This window comes from Sceloporus undulatus, chromosome 4, assembly GCF_019175285.1.
Source record: "Sceloporus undulatus isolate JIND9_A2432 ecotype Alabama chromosome 4, SceUnd_v1.1, whole genome shotgun sequence".
NCBI classification, from domain to species: Eukaryota; Metazoa; Chordata; class Lepidosauria; order Squamata; family Phrynosomatidae; genus Sceloporus; species Sceloporus undulatus.
Genome location: NC_056525.1, coordinates 171,930,994 through 171,950,344, shown reverse-complemented (window position 1 = coordinate 171,950,344; position 19,351 = coordinate 171,930,994). Strand labels below are relative to the sequence as shown.

At 42.9% G+C, this 19,351-nt stretch overlaps 2 protein-coding genes across 13 annotated transcripts in view; both read right to left on the bottom strand.

Moving 5' to 3' along the window:
• Positions 1 to 8,768, bottom strand: part of NUP153 (nucleoporin 153) — a 43,461-nt gene extending 34,693 nt beyond the window's left edge. For both annotated transcript variants that reach the window (XM_042464616.1, XM_042464617.1), the window contains exon 1: positions 8,363 to 8,768. In XM_042464616.1, coding sequence (XP_042320550.1) covers positions 8,363 to 8,497 — 135 coding nt within the window. In that variant the 5' untranslated portion in view covers positions 8,498 to 8,768. The remainder of the gene's footprint in view (positions 1 to 8,362) is intronic.
• Positions 8,769 to 17,674: 8,906 nt separating this feature from the next.
• The window catches only part of C4H6orf52 (chromosome 4 C6orf52 homolog), a 36,205-nt gene continuing 34,528 nt past the window's right edge, over positions 17,675 to 19,351 (bottom strand). For all 11 annotated transcript variants that reach the window (XM_042462815.1, XM_042462818.1, XM_042462820.1 and 8 more), the window contains 2 exons: positions 18,981 to 19,023; positions 17,675 to 18,057 (listed from right to left, as the gene is read on the bottom strand). In XM_042462815.1, coding sequence (XP_042318749.1) covers positions 17,921 to 18,057; positions 18,981 to 19,023 — 180 coding nt within the window. In that variant the 3' untranslated portion in view covers positions 17,675 to 17,920. The remainder of the gene's footprint in view (positions 18,058 to 18,980; positions 19,024 to 19,351) is intronic.

Here is a 19,351-nt window from a genome sequence, read left to right as displayed (position 1 = left end):
GCTGAATTGGGGTCATGGCAAACATGGAATCAGCCAGTTTCTGCCCCAAATAGGAGTGGAAAACATCTGCTCCTATCTGGGGCAGAAAAAAGCCGCCCCTTTGTCTCTAAAATCGGCTTTTCAGCAGCTCCAAGGCAAGTGGCATCCAAACACCACGTCCCAAGTCACCTGGAAGCCACACTGGCAATTACACGCTCCCAAGCCATGGCACGAAGCTGGCTTAACACAGCCATGTGTTTCAGCCCTTGGTGTATTTACTTATTATTCAAACTGCAATTTAGACAGTTGGAACTGTTAGCTACATTTCCATTGAACTAGTTTTTAAAAAGGCTTCCTATTTACAATAGGAAATCTGCTATGCTAATACTGTATAATTTTTGAGATATTTTGTTTAAGTACTAAAAACAAAAGTTAGCAAGTCTGCAAGTGTCATTTTCTTGCTATGTGTACAAGTTCTGAATCTACAAAACCTCTGGGAGAACAACGAGAAACTCTACTTGTCGTGTTCACAGGCTAGCCTATATCCAGTTGCTGATCCCAACCAGAGTAAGACTCATTGAATCAGTGAGTTTTCTGTAAGTCTTGACTCAATCAATAGGTTCAATTTATTTTGATCTAGCTAGGACAAACAACTGGATTTAGACTGTAGTAAACACAGTTATCTGTGTACAGACTATTGATCTGTAAACATGTAGCTAATCATCTATTGTGTGTCTTTCAAGTCATTTTTGGGACTAACCCTTTTCAGACTTTTCTTTTTTTGCATGAAGTTTTCTTGTGAATTTTTGAGGAGAGAGTACAAAAAGGTGTTGAGGGCCTCATGTTGCCCACAGGCCACAAATTCCTCATTGTTGATCTAGATACACAAATTACAAATCTTGCATAGAGATATATCTAATGGTGTGTATATGTATCATACAGGGAATTCTGGCTACTAATATAGTATAATTTTCTGACTACAGAAGAACATGTGACATGTGATCCATGTACTGCTGTATTTAAGCCTCTTAAAAAAACAAGAAGCAAGAATAAGAAACTTTTTTTGAACTGAGAAAGTGGGTTACATTTTAAATCTATTCACAAAAATACATACTGACTGTAATATACATAAGACAAGTGCAAATATGTTTAATGAAGCTGAACAGTACTGTGCTCTCTGGAAAAGCTGCTGATAACTACATAACCAGGGATGAGAAATGTAGCCCTCCAGCTGTTTAACTACTACTCTCATTGCCTATGCCAGCAAGAGCTGGTGTGAGTTTCAAACTAAAAACACATGAAAGGATGCATGTTCTTCACTTCTGAATTAAACTGTTAAAAACAGGTAATTTAGTTCAGATGGGGGGATATCTATTCATCCCAAACACCACATGAATCTTTGAAAGCCGAATAAAAATGCTAGCAAAAGTGAAAATTGTAAAAGATGATAAGTCTTCAATGTACTCTCTGAGGTTTCATCTAGAATCCTCCTTGTTTACAATGTGAGAGTGAGAAACTGCTTTACTTGGAAGTTCCAGGATTATCACCAGAAGTCTGTATCAAGTCACAGATTCTTATCATAGTACCTAGTACCAGGCTATTTGTGTAAGTGTCACTATTACTGCCAATAGTTCTACATTTCTGTTTGTTCTCTCATCACTGTTTAGCCAACCATTTGCACTGGATATATCCCTGAAATCTCAAGGCAGTGTCTTCATGAAAGTTCATGTTATGATAAATCTATTAGTCTTCACAGTTCCACACATTTTATTAATATGATTTCTTACTGGGGCGCAGACCTCAAGACTGATTTTGTTTTCCCTGATACTTCCAGATTCCCCAGATCATCCTATTCCTGGCCAATAGAAAAGGCTGTCCATGGCAACCTTTTTAACAGACAGCACACCTCATCTGCATTAAAATCAAAATGCCTTAATGAGCCAGGACAGTTAAACCGGTCTCAAACTGGATTATTTCTGCAGTGTGTTTTGGACCTATGTCACAAGTTCACACATTAATTTTAAAAGGTTAAAAGGTTACCTACATGTAATGCTGTTGTTTCCAACACAACACTTTCAAGTACTAATCATAACTAACCTGTCTCATTGCTTCCAATGGGACTGAATGTCAATGAATTGGGGAAACAGATGGGCAGGAAAAAGTGGCTTGAAGATGTCTTTTCCAAAGCCACATTGAAACCCCACCAACCGCACTGCCCGCTCCCAAGGTGGCTGGAGTGCGCATATTATGACCACATACTACAGCTTCAAGCCGCACCTCTGAGTATTTTTTTTACTGTTCCCCCCACCAACTCTGCACACTTTTGCAGGAGCAAACCCCCAACAACTGCCATTCCATTGTATGCATGTGCAGCGGCTTCAGCAGGACAAGACTTCAGAGCAGAGGTATGCCCATGCAGATGCTGGCAAGGTACAATCATGCCCCCCTTCACCCTATGCCCCTTCTTTGACTGTCTGTTTTGTGTATATTGTACTCATCTCTGTGAGGGGTGTCATTATTTCTCTTTTGGGCATTGCCACCCTCACCACTTGGATACTGTAGCTCTGTCCCTTTGAAATAATATAAATCCACTTCTTCCAAATGATATTAAGCCTCAGGTATAAAGTATGCTTTAGACCTGAGGTCTACTATCTAATACGCATTTGAATAAGTGGGTTTATATCCACAGAAGCTCATACTGTACTAAAATTAAAAAATAGTTGGTCTTAAAAGGTGCTGCCACATTCCTCTTTTTCTCCCCCTCCCCTTCTAACACAGCTAATTCTTTGAAAACAACTACATCTCACCAATAAGGTAGTTAACACATGATAAGCATCTGTTATCCAACCAAGTCTCCTCAGCAATTTAATAACTCAAGTGGGTTTTTTAATCTTTAAAACTAGAAGAGCAGTTTGTATTTGGTTACTTTCAGCATGCTATACTTTAAACTGAGATTTTAATTGATAGTACGTATTAATGTATTTCTTGTTTAAAAGTTTCAGATATTGTAGATCTTTTCCTTCATTTAATGATCTATAATTTACTATTTATCTTGAACTATATTACTTTCCACTGAAAGCTAGATACTTATTAAATAAATAGGTAAAATAAACAGCAGCACCTTTCGTTTGGCTGATTATCATTCCTGGATCACTTTTTCCTGGCAAACATACAAAAAGTATTTAAAACTCTATGGCCATGTTGGCGAACCTATGACTTGCATGCCCTCCCTGGCATATGAAGCCATCATTCAGGGCTTGCAATGGCCACAGGCGGGGCGGGAAGGCACGCACAGTCTGCCCAGCTTCTTGCCGTGGCCTGGTTCTCCCGTGGAAAAATGAGTTGCATCAAGGACGGGCGGTGCGCCTTTTCTTCCTCCTCCTCCCAGACTTGGATGAGTGTGTGTGCCTTCAAGTTGTTTCTGGTGACCCTATTAAAGGGTTTTCTTGGCAACTTTCGTCAGAGGGGGTTTACCATTGCTGTTCTCTGAGGCTCAGAGAGTGTGACTTGCCCATGGTCTCCCAGTGGATTTCATGGCCGAGCTGGGATTCGAGCCCTGGTCTCCAGAGTCACACGCTCAAACCCTGGCTCTCTTTGTTATTGTTATTGTGCTGTGCCTTCTGCACTTTATTATACTCGTTGTTGTGTGCCTCCAAGTTGTTTATGGGCCCAGAGCACCCTACCGCCTTTCTGAGTGCTAGTTCCTGGCAACCCTAAGGTGAAACTATCATGGGGCAAACTTTGTCAGAGGGGGATTTCCATTGCTATCCTCTGAGGCTGAGAGAGCGTGACTTATGTATGTGGTGCCTTCAAGTCATTTTCAACATATGGTGACCCTACGGTGAAATTATCATATAATTTCATTGGCAAGTTTCGTTAGGGGGGGTGGCTACTGTTAGCCTGAGGCTGAGAGCCTGTGTCTTGGGTTCCCCCAGGAATTCCCACTCCTGGAAGTCCCACCCCTGGCACCCGGTGACACCCGGTGCAAGAATGCCACAGAGTTTGGGCACTCGTCTCTAAAAGGTTCGCCATCACTGCTCTAACAGGGAAAAGGGAGTATTATCTGCTTGTACAAAGCAGTTGTTTTTTAAACATCAAAGTTCTGAAAATTAAGAAAAGAAATCCCCAGAAGTTGTTAATTCACTCATATTTCATAGAGTTTACCAAGAGGAGGATACAGAAATTTAGTGGGGAGCTATTGATAGTATTTTGTATTTTTATTTGTTTAGAAGTGCTGTTTAAGTTATTTTCCTACAGAAAATTTGTTTGTAAAATTCCTAACAAGATTAAAGATGCTAAATTTAACATTCAAACAGGCTTTATAAGGATTTAGGCTTCCAAGATTTATGCATTCCACTGATAAAGAACAAATCTAACTATCTAGACCAGTGGTTCCCAACCTTCCTAATGCCGCTACCCTTTAATACAGTTCCTCATGTTGTGGTGACCCAAACCCATGAAATTATTTTCGTTGCTACTTCATAACTGTAATTAAATAGGTGTTTTCCAATGGTCTTAGGCGACCCCCATGAAAGGGTCATTCGACCCCCAAAGGGGTCCCGACCCACAGGTTGGGAACCATTGAACTAGACTCTGATGACAGCTACACTGATATTAGGTCAAAACAGAACTGTTTGCAAGACAAATGAATTGCTCAGTCCACCTTCTTCATCACAAAGGCAGTAGCATCAAGAAATCTAATCATGCAAATGGCAAGTTGTTGTCTCTAGAAATTCAAATAGACAAAGAGAAACTATTCTTAAAATGAACATAATCATAAAATGGATCAATACCATAACGTTTACATGCAATTTATGGTGAAACGGCAAAACTGTTAAGCTTTGTACAGAGAAGAAAGAGAAGTAATGACAAGAAACTATGTCCATAAACTAAACTGTTAGGATTACTGTAATGCAGTTGGGGCTGCCTTTGGAAACTGTTTGGAAACATCAACGGGTTCAAAACATGGCAGCCAGAATGCAGACCGGGGCCAGTTATAGGGAGCATATAACTCCCTTGTTGAAATAGCTTCACTGGCTACCAGATGGTTTTTGGGCACAATTCAAAGCGCTGGTCATGAGCTATAAAGCCCTATAGGGCTTAGGTCCAGACTATCTGAAAGGCTATGTCTCCCCATACAAACCCACAAGAATGCTAAGATCTGTGGGAGAAGGTTTCTCTTGGTCCTCCTGCCATCCCAGGCTCAATTGACAAGGATAGGAGAGAGCACCTTCTTGGTGGCTGCTCCAAACCTCTGGCACTCCCTTTTGTTTAATAGTTAAGGCAGGGAAGGTTTTCATTTATTTGTATGTTCTATTTATATTTAACTTTTGTATGGCTTTTAAATGATTTTATAGTGCTTAATATGGGTTTTTTTTAATCGTTTCTACAAAAATCTATTGCAAACATTTTTAATTTGCTGTTTTTGGAAGCCGCCTTGGCTCTCATTTTTAAAGAAAGGAGGCATAAAAATGAAGTAAACAATAATTACATAAACCCAGTTGTGTAATGGTGATAAACACTAAGTGCCTCTTTTATATGATGAAATTAATCTCAGTTATTAAATACACTGTTTCCAACACTTCTGAATAACAAACTTTCCCAAATTGTCTTCAGCATAAGGAATAAGAAATACAGGACTCTGTCCTATATATCTGGCCACACTAGTGTAACTTTACCACTTCTAGTGCATTATTAAGTGGCCATCAGCATCTCAATTATAGGAAGCTGCTTTTCATAACAGAGGTTTATTTAATATTGCTCCATATTTTCAGAACAGATATACAGAACTAAAACAACCGCTCGGTTGTATAAGTTTGTTTTAAACTTTTAGATGCCAGTCTTTTACCAAACCTGTTCTTCTAAGACTGGTTTAAGTAGAAGCACAAGACACTGAAATCCTGAGGATTAGATATGCAGCATCCTTACTAAAGCATGCATACCCACCATACTTTAATCCACAACATGCGCACACATTTTTGTAACTTTTATCTGTCTTTCCAAACGTTTCAACTACTTTCTTCACACAATTTGAGAATATTTTGTGACTATGAACAGCTGTTCTACAGACTGTAATTAATAAAAAATGCAATTAATGGCTTCATAAAGACAAAACTCCCTTTTAAGGATTATTATCCTTTCTCTCATTCACACACACACACACACACACACACACACACACCCTTATGCTGAACTTTCACAAGACCAGGTCATAGAAAGTTTAAAGTATCTGCTTTTTTAAAACATGCTGAAACACCAAGCTCTTATTCATGTTGCCTGGAGCTCATAAAATACTTGTCTGCGGTCATTTTTACAACCTTTTTTTAAAAAGGCTGTTTTAAAAAGCAAACAATAAGATTGGTCTCTTCTTGAATCAAACAGCAACTCTTACTTTATTTATCGTTTGGCCCCACACAGACAGGTCAAAATAAAGCTGCTTCGAGTCACTTTGGAGGTATGCTGTTTAAATGATGCCTGCGTCTTAAGAGTCCAGAAGCCACGCCAAAGACATGATCCAGTCCTAAGGACTGGAGGGCAGCTTTGGTGCGGCTTCTGGCCCCTTAGGACGCATGCATCGTTTAAACAGCATGTCTCCAAAGTGACTTGAAGCAGCTTTATTTTGGCAGTCTGTATGGGGCCGTTTCATATTTGGCTTCTTCAATGGTTTGAGTGCTGGGCTACAACTCTAAAGGCCCGGGTTCCAGGTTCCTAGCTGGGCCATGAAACCCACTACATGACTTTGGGCAAGAAGTCACATACTCTCAGCCTCAGGGGAAGGCAATGGCAAACTCCCTCTCGGCAACTCTTTTGCCAAGAAAACCCTATGATAGGTTTGCCTTACGGCTGTAGTAAGTCAAAAAAATACTGGAAGGCACACAGCAACTACAACGCCTACAAAACCACTTTGGCAGCTAAACCATCTCTTTAAAACAGTGAGATGAAACCACAAGACTTGGAAATTCAAAAGTAGACTTGACTGCTGGGCTGACGCCTAAATCCCAACCCTTACTTGCAAGTAAAAATTAAAATCAAATCAAATCTGGGAATAGGTGCCAAATGTAAACAAACAAACAAACTGTGCTTAACATAAGAAGAGGAAGAAGCCAAAATACATAGTAATACATAATAAAAAATAACATAAGAAGAAAAGCAAGAGAAATTGATAATAAATAATATGTAATAGCAAGTAACACATAATAATAATAGTAAGAAAAATAAATAAATGATAACAAGTAATAACAATACTAAGTAATGAATGATAGCAACACATAAGAAGAAGAAAAGGAAAAGAAATACATAATAAATAATAATACGGAACGCATAAGAAGAAAAGAGAAAGCCATACATAATACATACGTAACACTTAATAAGAAGAAGAAAAAGGAATAGATAATAATACATAATAGTAACACATAATAAGAAAAGAAAAAGAAAAACATAATAAGTAATAAATAATAATAAGAAGAAATAAGGAACACATAAGAATAAAAAAGAGAAATAGATAATTCAGTACATAGCAGGAACATACACCTCTAATACGAAAAGAAAGAAAAATGCATGATAGGTAATATGTCATGTAAGCACTAAACAATTGCCGTGCAGAATAAGAAAAGGAAGAAAAACACATAAGTAACACATAATAATAATAATAATAATAATAATAAAGACATTATAACAACAACAGCACACAACTTCTGAGGAACCGCACAAGGAAGGCCTGGAAGAGGGTCGCAGGGAGAGAACCACGTTTTCCTTCCTTCCTTCCTTTTTCCCTCCATCCTTCTTTCCCTCTTTCTTTCATTCCCTCCTTCTCTTCTTTCTCTCCTTTCCTTCCTTCTTCCCTTCTCCCCCTCTTTCTCTCCTTCCTTAATTTCTGCCTTCCCTCCCTCCTTTCTTCCTTCCTCCTTTTTACCTTCTTTCTTACCTTCCTCCTCCTTTCCCTCCCTCCCGCCTTCTTTTCCCTCCTTCCTTCTTTCTTCCTCCTTTTCCCCTTCTTTCCTTCCTCCTCCTGCCTTCCTTCCCTCCCTCGTTCCTTCCTTCCCGGCAGGGAGGATGGAGGGAAATCCCAGCTCCACGAGGGACGCCCACATGGAAGGCGGGAGGAGGCGGAAGGGGGGAAGAGCCCAAAGACAACTGCCTTCCCGTTGACTTTAACCCGATTTTATAGCGCGCCAAGTCTTTGTCTGTCTGAATGCTATGGAATTCTGGGAGTTGGGGTTTGTTGTGGGGCCCAGAGGCTCCGCTCAACTCCCAGAATTCCATAGCAAAGAGCCAGGCAGAGTTAAAGCGGTATCGAACCGGATTATCGTTTCCCCAGTGTGTACGCGGCCCCTTTATTCAGAGGCCGAGGAGGAGGGCCTTCTTCTTCCCAGAGGCCCCTCACCTGCTTCTTCCTCGGGTAGGGCTTGGAGGAGGAGGCCGCGGCCAGGTGGTAGCGCCGGCTCCGGATCTTCCCGCCTCCTCCCTGCCCTCCTCCTCCTGCTGCTCCGCCGCCGCTGCTGCCTTCCCCCGAATCCATCTTGGGAGAGCCCCCCTCGGAGCGCGAGGCCCGAAGCTGAGGCCCGGCCAGGCCCAGCCTGGACCGACGCGGGCCTCTTCCCTCCTCCTCTCCCCTCCGCCTCCGCCTCCGCCTCCGCCGCCTCCTCCTCCTTCTCCCTCGGATCCCGTTCTGTGCTGTCACTGGGTGTCTCTATGGCGATGGCGCACGCCGCGCCGCCAACCCGGCCTCGCGCCCCGCAGGAACGAGCGGTTGCCTCGCGACCCCTCCCGAGAGAGCGCGCACGCGCACACCGCCTCCCCCCTCCCTCCCTCCCCGCCACCGAGATTCCTTCCTCTCCCTCCACTTCTCCTCCTCCTCCTTCTTCGCCTCCAGCCAATCAGAGGGCACGCACACGACGCACTTTGGTTTCGCTTTGCGTCAGCAAACAGCGACCCGGCACGCGCGCGCCTCAACCTTAATCGTTTACCTCATCAAACCGAGCCCCGAGCGGCCTCTATTCATGGGAAATGTAGTTTTTTTCCTTGGGGAAAGAACCGGAACTGGAAAGTTTCCTCCTCTTCTCTCCCCCCTCCCTTCTTCCGCATGGAAATCTCGCGAGATCTCCTGGCGTTGAAGAAGGGAGAGGGATTCTAGAATGAGTGGGAACTCGGAGAGAGTGCAGTTTGGCCCCGCTTTAACCCTTTCTCTGGCTCAAGGCTGTGGAATTCTGGGAGTTGGAGTTTGTTTTGGACTCTGCTCTGCTCCTTCAGGCTTAGGCCAGATGAAGTTATGCTACACTGATCTAGTCAGATGTATGAGTAGTAGTAGGAGAATCTTGCAGACTGATTAATTAAAACCATAAGTTAATAACTGATACAAATTATGATGATGATGATGATGATGATGTTTATTTATATCCCACCTTCTTCCCAGTCCAGGGACTCAAGGCAGTTAACAAGTTTAAAACAGGGCTTGCCATCCATGGATGCTTAAATCTGCGGATGGCAAGGTCATGGTTGAGGGGGGCAGTTGTTATTTTCCATCCCCTGCACAGTGAAAAAAGCAGACAAAAAGAAAACCGACTCCTTTGAGGAATGGTGGGGATTAATGAGGATACTGTGGACAGCCAAGAAGACAAACAATGGCGTCCTTCAACAGATCCTGGATGCCAATAGGATTGAACTAAGGCTGTCGTTTTTTGGCCACATCACTGGAAAAGACAATCATGCTGGGAAGGGTTGAGGGCAGAAGAAGGAGAGGTAGACCGCATATCGGATGGCTAGACTCAATTAGGGAGGACACAGGCGTTAGTCTTCAAGAAATTAGCAGACAGAGCAGTGGAAGACAGGGAGACTTGGAGGGGTCTCATCCACAGCATCACCATGAGCTAACAACAAATGTGCCTGCGCAAGTTGCTTGTCAAGGCATAGCACCCCTATTAATTTCATAGGGCTTTCTTAATTAAGAAATACTCAGAGGTTGGTTTTTTTGCCAGTTCCTTCCTCTGAAATATAGCCTACATCACATAAACACCAGGACAAAATTGCACACATTTTGTTGGGATTGAATTTCATAGATCTAAATGAGATTTCTGAGGATTAAAGGCACCCCTCCTTTCTAGCGGACTTGAGGTTCGTGGTCTTGAACATTCACAGAGGGGTGACCTCCGTTATTTTCAATGGGGCATGCTCCCACGGCACACTCACAAGCATGCACTCCATTCAAGCCTATGGGGCTTGAATATAGGCGAGTCTCTCTTTTGACCGGTGGGTCCAGAACTGATCCCTGCAAAAAAGGAAGGCCGACTGTACAAACTAATGTGGAGTCAATTTTGTTTATATCATACGACATATTGAGATCAATAAGATGCAGGCCTCACTTCATATCAGAGGATGATTTTCACCCCCAAATCCATAACTATGTTTTTATATGTTGTGATGAGCCAACTCACACAAAAGGTTAGTTATTCTGCGCATGTGCAGAGCCCCATTCACAACCTTCTAGAATGTTACATACATTATGTTTTAGTTGTTAGTAGTGTTTCTTTTCAATTTTTGCACTCATTGTTTTAACTGTGTAAATTTACAGCGCTTCATAAATAAAGGTTAATAATAATAACCTTGTGGTTAGTTTTTTTTTTAATATGTTGTGACCCGCCTTGAGTCCCACTGTAGGAGAAAGGCGGGGTATAAATTTTGGAAATAAATAAATAAGTATAAATAAATAAATAAGCATTTTGGTGGGAGCCCCACCCACCTCCAGCAGCCTTATATAATGGGCTTTCCACCAAAACCACTAGTACTGTAATATGAACACCAGTGCAGTCATCTGTGGAGAACAACAGGAGGACACAGCAAGGGGAGGATGGGCTGGGTGTGTGAGTGCACAGATGACCACTCGAAAAACTAGTTACAGGTATGCAACCTGTCGGCCTTCATTGTCTCTGTGCGTCACACAAATAGGAGACAAACAAGCTACACTAAGAAGAAGGCCGGAGTGTCATTGCAAGCCAGTCAAAGCTTTATTGAACATTAAGTCAAATGCAAAATATGAAACATGCTTCCCGCCCATATTGGGCAAACCGTATCAAAACAGTTTCAAGGAACTGAAGTGTCCTGAAACATGGAAACACAGTACAGAGTTCATAGTGCAAAAGAACACTGAAGGCAAACTGGAATGCAGTACGGCTCTTCCAAAGGCAGTCTCAATCCTAGACCATGAGTCCACTTGATAGTGAGTTATGAAGGTCATCAACTGTGACCAGAATAATAATAATAATAATAATAATAATATTTATACCCCCCTCTTCAGCCAAAAGGCTATCAGACAGCTTACAAATTGTTAATTAGATATTTCCTTGCCCTCAGGCTCACAATCTAAACGAGACAAGACACAAAAGGAGAAGGGAATGGCAGTGGAGAAGGGGAAAAGTCCAGCGGATCTTCTCTCCCTCTGAGAGATGGCAGATGGACTGGAGGGAGGGCCCTTCTTCTTACTCTGATTAGGCCTGATGGAGCTGGCCTGCCTTTCTCTCCCTTTGGATGATAGCTCCACGACAAATGTCCTCAGAAATGCAGAAGATGCAACAATGATCCACATGGAAAGAGCCCGAATTTGATCTGGAAGTTTTTTTAAGCCCATTTCATCTGCCAGATGGATGACAGATGCCACCTACTTCGCAAAGCACTACAACAAGACAGGCAGTCTTTTTTTTTAAGAAAGAACAGAATACTGAAAATCTTTGTGAGGTTCAAAAAGTGCAATTCTGCCAGTGTAGAAGGCCAGGGCCCTCCACATGTCAAGAAAATGCCAGCATCTCTCAGAGTCCAAAGCCAGGTTCAGTAGGAAATCAGGCAGAACAGTGTCCTTGCTGAGATGGAAGGCTGACACTTCTTTCAGCAAAAAAGTTATGTCAGGTCTGAGGATAGATCAGTCATGATGGAAGGTAGAGGCACATTAAACTCCCAGCTTTCTCCCAGATTGGAGCTTGGCTTCCAAAAGTGATAAGCATTGCCCATTGCAGTCCTTTAATGTGCTATCCAATACCATCTTTTATATATCTCTCTGTAAGTGCTTTCTGTAAATGTTGACATCCTTCTTGTTCAAATAATAAAACTGAGTTGCACTTAGCACTCTGGAGTTCTAGTTCTTCAAAACCGGTATACAAAGGGTTGTGTCCCAGCCAGTGTTACCCTGACCCTTTCGCAGCTATAATTGACCTATTAAAATTAATTTGAGCTATTAAAATAATTATATATTAATTGGTGGGCGCTGTCTCAGTAACCTAGCAATTTGGGTAACATGTTTGGACCTGATATATTAAAAGATATACAGTGGTACCCCGGGATACGAATTGATCGCGTTACGAAATTTCCGGGATACGAAAAAAATAGATAGGAAAAAACTGTTCCGGGTTACGATATTTTTTTCGGGTTACGAAAAAAATATCGGCGCGAAATTCAAATGCGAAGCGCGGCTAGCGGCTTTCCAGCCGCTAGCCGCGCTTCGGAAAAAGCCTTTTCGGGTTGCGAAATGTATCGGGTTACGAACGCCGCGGCGGAACGAATTAATTTCGTAACCCGAGGCACCACTGTATTTTTAAAATAGCTGAAAACTATTCTGTTTGGGCTCATTTTGCTCCAAGGAATCAAGCCCCTTAAACCACATGAGATTCCTGAATTACCACAGGAGGAGGTAGGTGTTGATCTTTTTGAACAAGGCTTGTCTTGTTCTGCGTTTGTCTGATGTGACTGCAAGAACTGTGATAGGCTTAAAGGCTTAAATCTGTTTGCTTGTCATGAAATGAGATAGTTGTGGGTGATGTCTTTTGCTAGTTGAGAATTTAATGTGTCTGCTAAAGATGGAGCTTTCAGCTCTGTTTTAGTAGCCTAGTATTCACATCTAATAATAATAATAATAATAAGTTTTATTTATAGACCGCTATTCCGCTTTGATCATAGCGGTGTACAAGTAAAAAATTGCAATGACAAATACAAAGTACAATAAAAATATTTAAAAAGAAATAATTGATATTAATTAAAAAAGAATGTTGTCTTCCAGGCGAGGCCTGTTGTTGCTGGCCTGCCTCTCTCCCCCTCAAGATGGTGGTCAGGAGGAGGGATCTTTGTCTTCAGGCCAGGCCTCTCTCCACCTCAAGATGGTGGTCAGGAGGAGGGCTCTTTGTCTTCAGCGCCCAGGCCTCTCCCCCCCTGCAAGATGGCGGTGTCAGGCAGGAGGGCTTTTCTTTCTTCAGGCAGGCCTCTCTCCCCCTCAAGATGGTGGTCAGGAGGGAGGGCTCTTTGTCTGTCAGGCCAGGCCTCTCTCCCCCTCCAGACTGGTGGTCAGGAGGAGGGCTCTTTGTCTTCAGGCCAGCCTCTCTCCCCCTCAAGATGGTGGTCAGCGCGGAGGGCTCTTTGTCTTCAGCCAGGCCTCTCTCCCCCTAAGATGGTGGTTGGAGGAGGGCTCTTTGTCTTCAGGCAGGCCTCTCTCCCCTCAAGATGGTGGTCAGGAGGAGGCGCGCTCTTGTCTTCAGGCCAGGCTCTCTCCCCCTCAAGATGGTGGTCAGGAGGAGGGCTCTTTGTCTTCAGGCCAGGCCTCTCCTCCCCTCAAGATGGTGGTCAGGAGGAGGGCTCTTTGTCTAAGCCATGGCCTCTCTCCCCTCAAGATGGTGGTCGCGAGGAGGTCTCTTGTTTCAGGCCAGGCCTCTCTCCCCCTCCAGATGGTGGTCGAGGAGGATGCTCTTTGTCTTTTTCCCAGGCCAGGCCTCTCTCCCCCTCAAGATGGTAGGTCAGTAGGAGGTCTTTTGTCTTCAGGCCAGGCCTGCTCTCCCCCTCAAGATGGTGGTACAGGAGGAGGGCTCTTTGTCTTCAGGCCGAGGCCTCTCTCCCCCTCAAGATGTGGGTCAGGAGGAGGGCTCTTTGTCTTCAGGCCAGGCCTCTCTCCCCCTCAAGATGGTGGTTGAGGAGGATCTCTGTTGTCTTCAGGCCAGGCCTCTCCTCCCCTCAAGATGGTGGTCAGGAGGAGGGTCTCTTTGTCTTCAGGCCAGGGCCTCTCTCCCCCTCAAGATGGTGGTCAGGGGAGGGCTCTTTGTCTTCAGGCCAGGCCTCTCTCCCCCTCAAGATGGTGGTCTCAGGAGGCTAGGGCTCTTTGTCTTCAGGCCAGGCCTCTTCTCCCCCTCAAGATGGTGGTTGGAGAAGGGCTCTTTGTCTTCGGCCAGGCCTCTCTCCCCCTCAAAGATGGTGGTCCAGGAGGAGGGCTCTTTGTCTTCAGGCCAGGCCTCTCTCCCCCCTCAAGATGGTGGTTGAGGAGGGCTCTTTGTCTTCAGGCCAGGCTCTCTCCCCCTCAAGATGGTGGTCAGGATGAGGGCTCTTTGTCTTCCAGGCCAGGCCTCTCTCCCCCTCAAGATGGTGTCAGGGAGGGCTCTTTGTCTTTCAGGCCAGGCCTCTCTCCCCTCAAGATGGTGGTTGGAGAAGGCTCTTTGTCTTCAGGCCAGGCCTCTCTCCCCCTCAAGATGGTGGTCAGGAGGAGGGCTCTTTGTCTTCAGGCCAGGCTCTCTCTCCCCCTCAACGATGGTGGTCAGGAGGCGCTCTTTTCTTCAGGCCAGGCCTCTCTCCCCCTCCAAGATGGTGGTTGGAGGAGGATCTTTGTCTTCAGGCCAGGCCTCTACCTTTTCCCCCTCCAGATGGTGGTCAGGAGGAGGGCTCTTTGTCTTCAGCCAGGCCTCTCTCCCCCTCAAGATGGTGGTCAGGAGGGGCTCTTTGTCTTCAGGCCAGGCCTCTCTCCCCCTCAAGATGGTGGTTGGAGGAGGGCTCTTGCTGTTCAGGCCAGGCCTCTCTACCCTCCTCAGATGGTGGTCAGGAGGGGGCTCTTTGTCTTCGGCCAGGCCTCTCTCCCCCTCACCGATGGTGGTTGGAGGAGGCTCTTTGTCTTCAGGCCAGGCCTTCTCCCCCTCAAGATGGTGGTCCGGAGGAGGGCTCTTTGTCTTCAGGCCAGGCCTCTTCCCCCTCAAGATGGTGGTCAGGAGGAGGCTCTTTGTTCTTCAGGCCAGGCCCCCCCTCAAGATGGTGGTTGGAGGAGGGCTCTTTGTCTTCAGGCCAGGCCTCTCTCCCCCTCAAGATGGTGGTCAGGAGAAGGGCTCTTTGTCTTCAGGCCAGGCCTCTCTCCCCCTCAAGATGGTGGTTGGAGGAGGGCTCTTTTCTAATGGAATGACTGAGAGCAGTTCAATCTATAAAGAAAGCAGATGCACACATGGACCAGCATTTGGTATATTTGGAAAACACTTATTACTGGGCTATATTTGCCTGCACAAATTCTAATGACCAAGATGTTAAAAAACTAACTTGCACCAACTAATTTATTGCATCCTAAAATTCTTACTGACATGCATCAGGACCTTCAGGGTCCAGAATAGGCAAAATATTATGATTGAACCCCAAAGCCTCTTCAGCCTTTGCAAGAGGTTTTAATGTGGATGGCACTTCAAAGGACTGTAAAGAATAATTCCCTCCTGTTGTTATAGCAACATGTAAGCAACCTTGTTCACATCAAATGAGGACTTCAGAAGACTTGATACAAAAACCTGATAAGCATAATTTAACAATTTGAAGGAAGAAATTCTTAATTGCACAGATGTAAGGCAAGATGAGTCTATCCCAATAGATCAGGATATTCAATGTGCGGAGCCTTCTGCTATTATTTATTTATTTCCAGGATTTATATCCCGCCTTTCTCCATAAATGGATTCAAGAAGATACTAATGAGGAAAATGACATACTTTTGTGCATCGTCTGCTGTAGAAACATCCTGTATGTCTTACATCTTCAGGCAGACCAGTTTTGTTACTAGCAAGGTATGAACAATGACAGTAAAGGTCATCCTCAGTAGCAGTGCTAGGGAATCCTGGGAATTGTAGTTTATTGTGGTACCAGAGTTCTCTGGCAGAGAAGGCTAAGTGTAAGCCCATACAGACAGGCCAAAATAAAGCTGCTACGGGTCACTTTGGAAATATGCAGAGTGTGGTTATTGCACGGCCTCTGGCTTCTTAGGACGCATGCATCATTGAAACAGCATACCTCTAAAGTGATCCGAAGCAGCTGTATTTTGGCCTGTCTGTATGGGCCCTGTCTCACAAAACTACACTTCTCAGAATTTCCTAGCATTGAGCCAGGGCAGTTAAAGCAGTCTCAAACTGGATTATTTCTGCAGTGTGATTTGGACCAATGTATAGGCAATAGCAATAGCATTTACATTTCTAAGCTGCTTTATACTAAACTAACCAGTCCGTAAGCAGTTTACAGTGTGTTAGCCAATTGCCCCCAACCAGCTGGGTACACAATTTACTGACCTCCAAAAGGATGGAAGGCTGAGTTGACCTCGGAGCCCCACAGGATCAAACTCACAATGTTGTGGCTGTAGTACTGGCATTTAAGTACTGTGCCACCAGGGCTCAGTGGCATCCTCTAGCTTCATGGTACTACCATAGATAACTATAAGTCAATCTCAGGTTTTGAGGCCAAAATTAAACATTTTTATATGATCTGTGGATAGGATAAAGGTAAAACCTAGGGTCAGCTTTACTGTCCGTCCACCCGCCCTTGGTTGTCTGCAGCTGACCAGGATTCTGGGGCGTTTTTTGGCATGAATTTTGAGTTATAGACAAGTATACGGTAGTCATCTGATAATTATTTAAATGCTTGATTTTATTGATATGTATGAGAAATACAGCAGTTATAAATGTTACTACAGTTATGTGTCTTCATGTCAACTTCTACTTATGGTGACCCTATCATATGGGTTTTTTGGCAAGATTTATACAGATTTGCCATTGCCTTCCTCTTACACTCACCCAAGGTTACTCTGTGAGTTTCTCTGACCAAGGATTTGAACCCTGGTCTAGCAGAGTTCTAGTACAAAACTGAGACCATTACACTAGGGTGGATCCAGTTATATAGTATTTGTTTTCATGTTTTATGAGATGTTGTGTACTGTCTCTAAGGCTGATCTTTCAGTACATCTGAAGAATATTTAATGGGTTATGTTGCCTTTGTTAAACTTCAACAACAATGCTTTTGCCAGTGTTTGTTGTGTATGTTGAACAATAAACATATCTGCTGTAATAGAGCCTTATCAGTATCTGAAACTGCTCTGTAGAGCCCGTGAAGATAAGATACTGCTGAATAACTTAAAAACCACCTGCTGAAGTTGTCATCTGAGATCCTGCTCTATCTTCCTCTTTCCAGGGTTGTTAGTATTTAAACTGAAGGAATATTGCACCACTGACTTTCTAATTATGATGCTGTGAATTCTAATGAATACACAGCAATAACACCACTGTCAAACCCTGAACCCCATAGAAACAAAACTCCAGACCCTGAAATTGCTTACTTGTGAATTTTTTAAAAAACTACAAAGACATAAACCGCTTTAACTGCCCTGGCTCAGTGCTAGGGAATCCTGGGAACTAGCTTTGTGAGATATTTAGTTTACTCTACCAGAGAGCTCTGGGGCACAATAAACTACAGTTCCCAAGATTCCCTAGCACTGAGCCAGGGCAGTTAAAGCAGTCTCAAACTGGATTAATTCTGCAGTGTGTTTTAGCCCTATACCTCTAGTTCTGTACCTTCTCTAGTGGGGGCCACTGAAGTTACAGAATTACAGCAACAGATAAAAAGCTAGATCACATACCCTGTGATAAAAGAATAGTTTTCAATAGGCAAGTTTGCAGAAACAAAGTTTTATTATTTACATAAGTAAGTCTATATTTAGAGTAACTCTTTACATTTCTAGAATATTTACATGATTTCAGGATACTGAGTGATGAACAAAAATTACAAAGGCCATCAAAGAATAGCAAAAAAACCCAACACTGTGCTTTAAAACTTAAGATGTAAAGTAATGAAGAAGAAATGTCAATTTAGCACCTTGGTCATAATAATCATGCTATGGTGTTAACATAAGACAGTTTCAGAAAGCAGTAGGAATCTCAGATGTGACTGTATCCAGAGGTTGCCAATGGCAGCTCATAAGTGTGTCAAACAGTTCTTCACTTCGCACCATAAATTCTCTGTTCATTCTGTGAACATCTACATGGAGCTGTGGATCTGTTCAAGGAAGCAAACATTCAGTGAACAAATAAAACCTGGTAAAACAGCTACACAGAAGAAATACATTTCTTAATGAAAACATTGATGTCTCCTTTGAAACTAACCAAAAGAAAACTTAAATGTAGGCAAGACAAAAGGACTGAGAATACTCATGTTTGTTGAAAACATTCTTATCCAAAACAATTTTAGCAAGCTTAATCTTCAGTAGAATCTTCTACCACTTAATAACTGTCATGTAATTTGAATTAAGTGGGAGACAGGCTTTTCTTTACATTGTTTATATTTAAGGGTTTAAGAGGCTTGTATAAATTCACCAGAAAAAAAATATAAACTAACAACTAACAAACCAATAGCAATCCTTATCTTCTGCAGATTTCTTAACTTCATTAGAATTTTACAATTAAAGTTTTTAGTGTTTACATAACTGCAGCTCCAGAAAAATTTAATAGTTTGCTGGATGCAAGGAGGATTATATGGGATGTGGCCACTTTCATAGACCATCTTGAGAACTGAAAACATCGATTGGAAGGAGGGGGCATATCACAAGAATAAAAAGATGAAACTTCAGAAGTGAATATTTGTTATTTAAGTGTTATAATAAGTAAAGCATGCTATACTTGCATATTGTATTGTTTGCTGCACTAACTATAGCATGTTCTATTGTTAACATTCCCCTTTCACCACTATGACAGGCTACGATCTGATGTACAAGCCAATGAAAACAGTGGGATGTTTCTGATTAAACATGCAAAGGATTCTTCTGTAAAGCAACATATTAAAGACTCTTTATAGGTCACTAATTGTCACAGAGATCCTCAATGAAACAGGTTGAGTATGGGTTGCCACTTGGAGGTATCATTAGTATCAGTCAATCAATCATTTATTGTAAAAAAACCTTTCTTGATTAATGGTAAAATTACCTTCTGTTATTAGATCATCATTCATTACCATCGCTGAAGTTTCCTAGAGGGCAAAAAGAAGTGTCATTTATCTACAAATGATTCCTATTTATTTTTCAAAAATGAACACTGAACGTATATCTGTAAAGGCAGTTAAACTGATTCCTGCCTCAAACCACACACACTTTTAAGGAGAGTCACTTTTCAATACTGCAATTGAACACAACAGGACTGCGTTGTATTCTGAATAGATTGCATTTCAGTATAACTTACTGAAACTCCATGTTTTGTTTAAATTATTAAGAGGATAAATGGGCTACACAGATGGCCCTCCTCAAAAAGTCTTGCTTATGTTGAGTATTATTGTTTAATAAACTCACTGCAATCAGTTA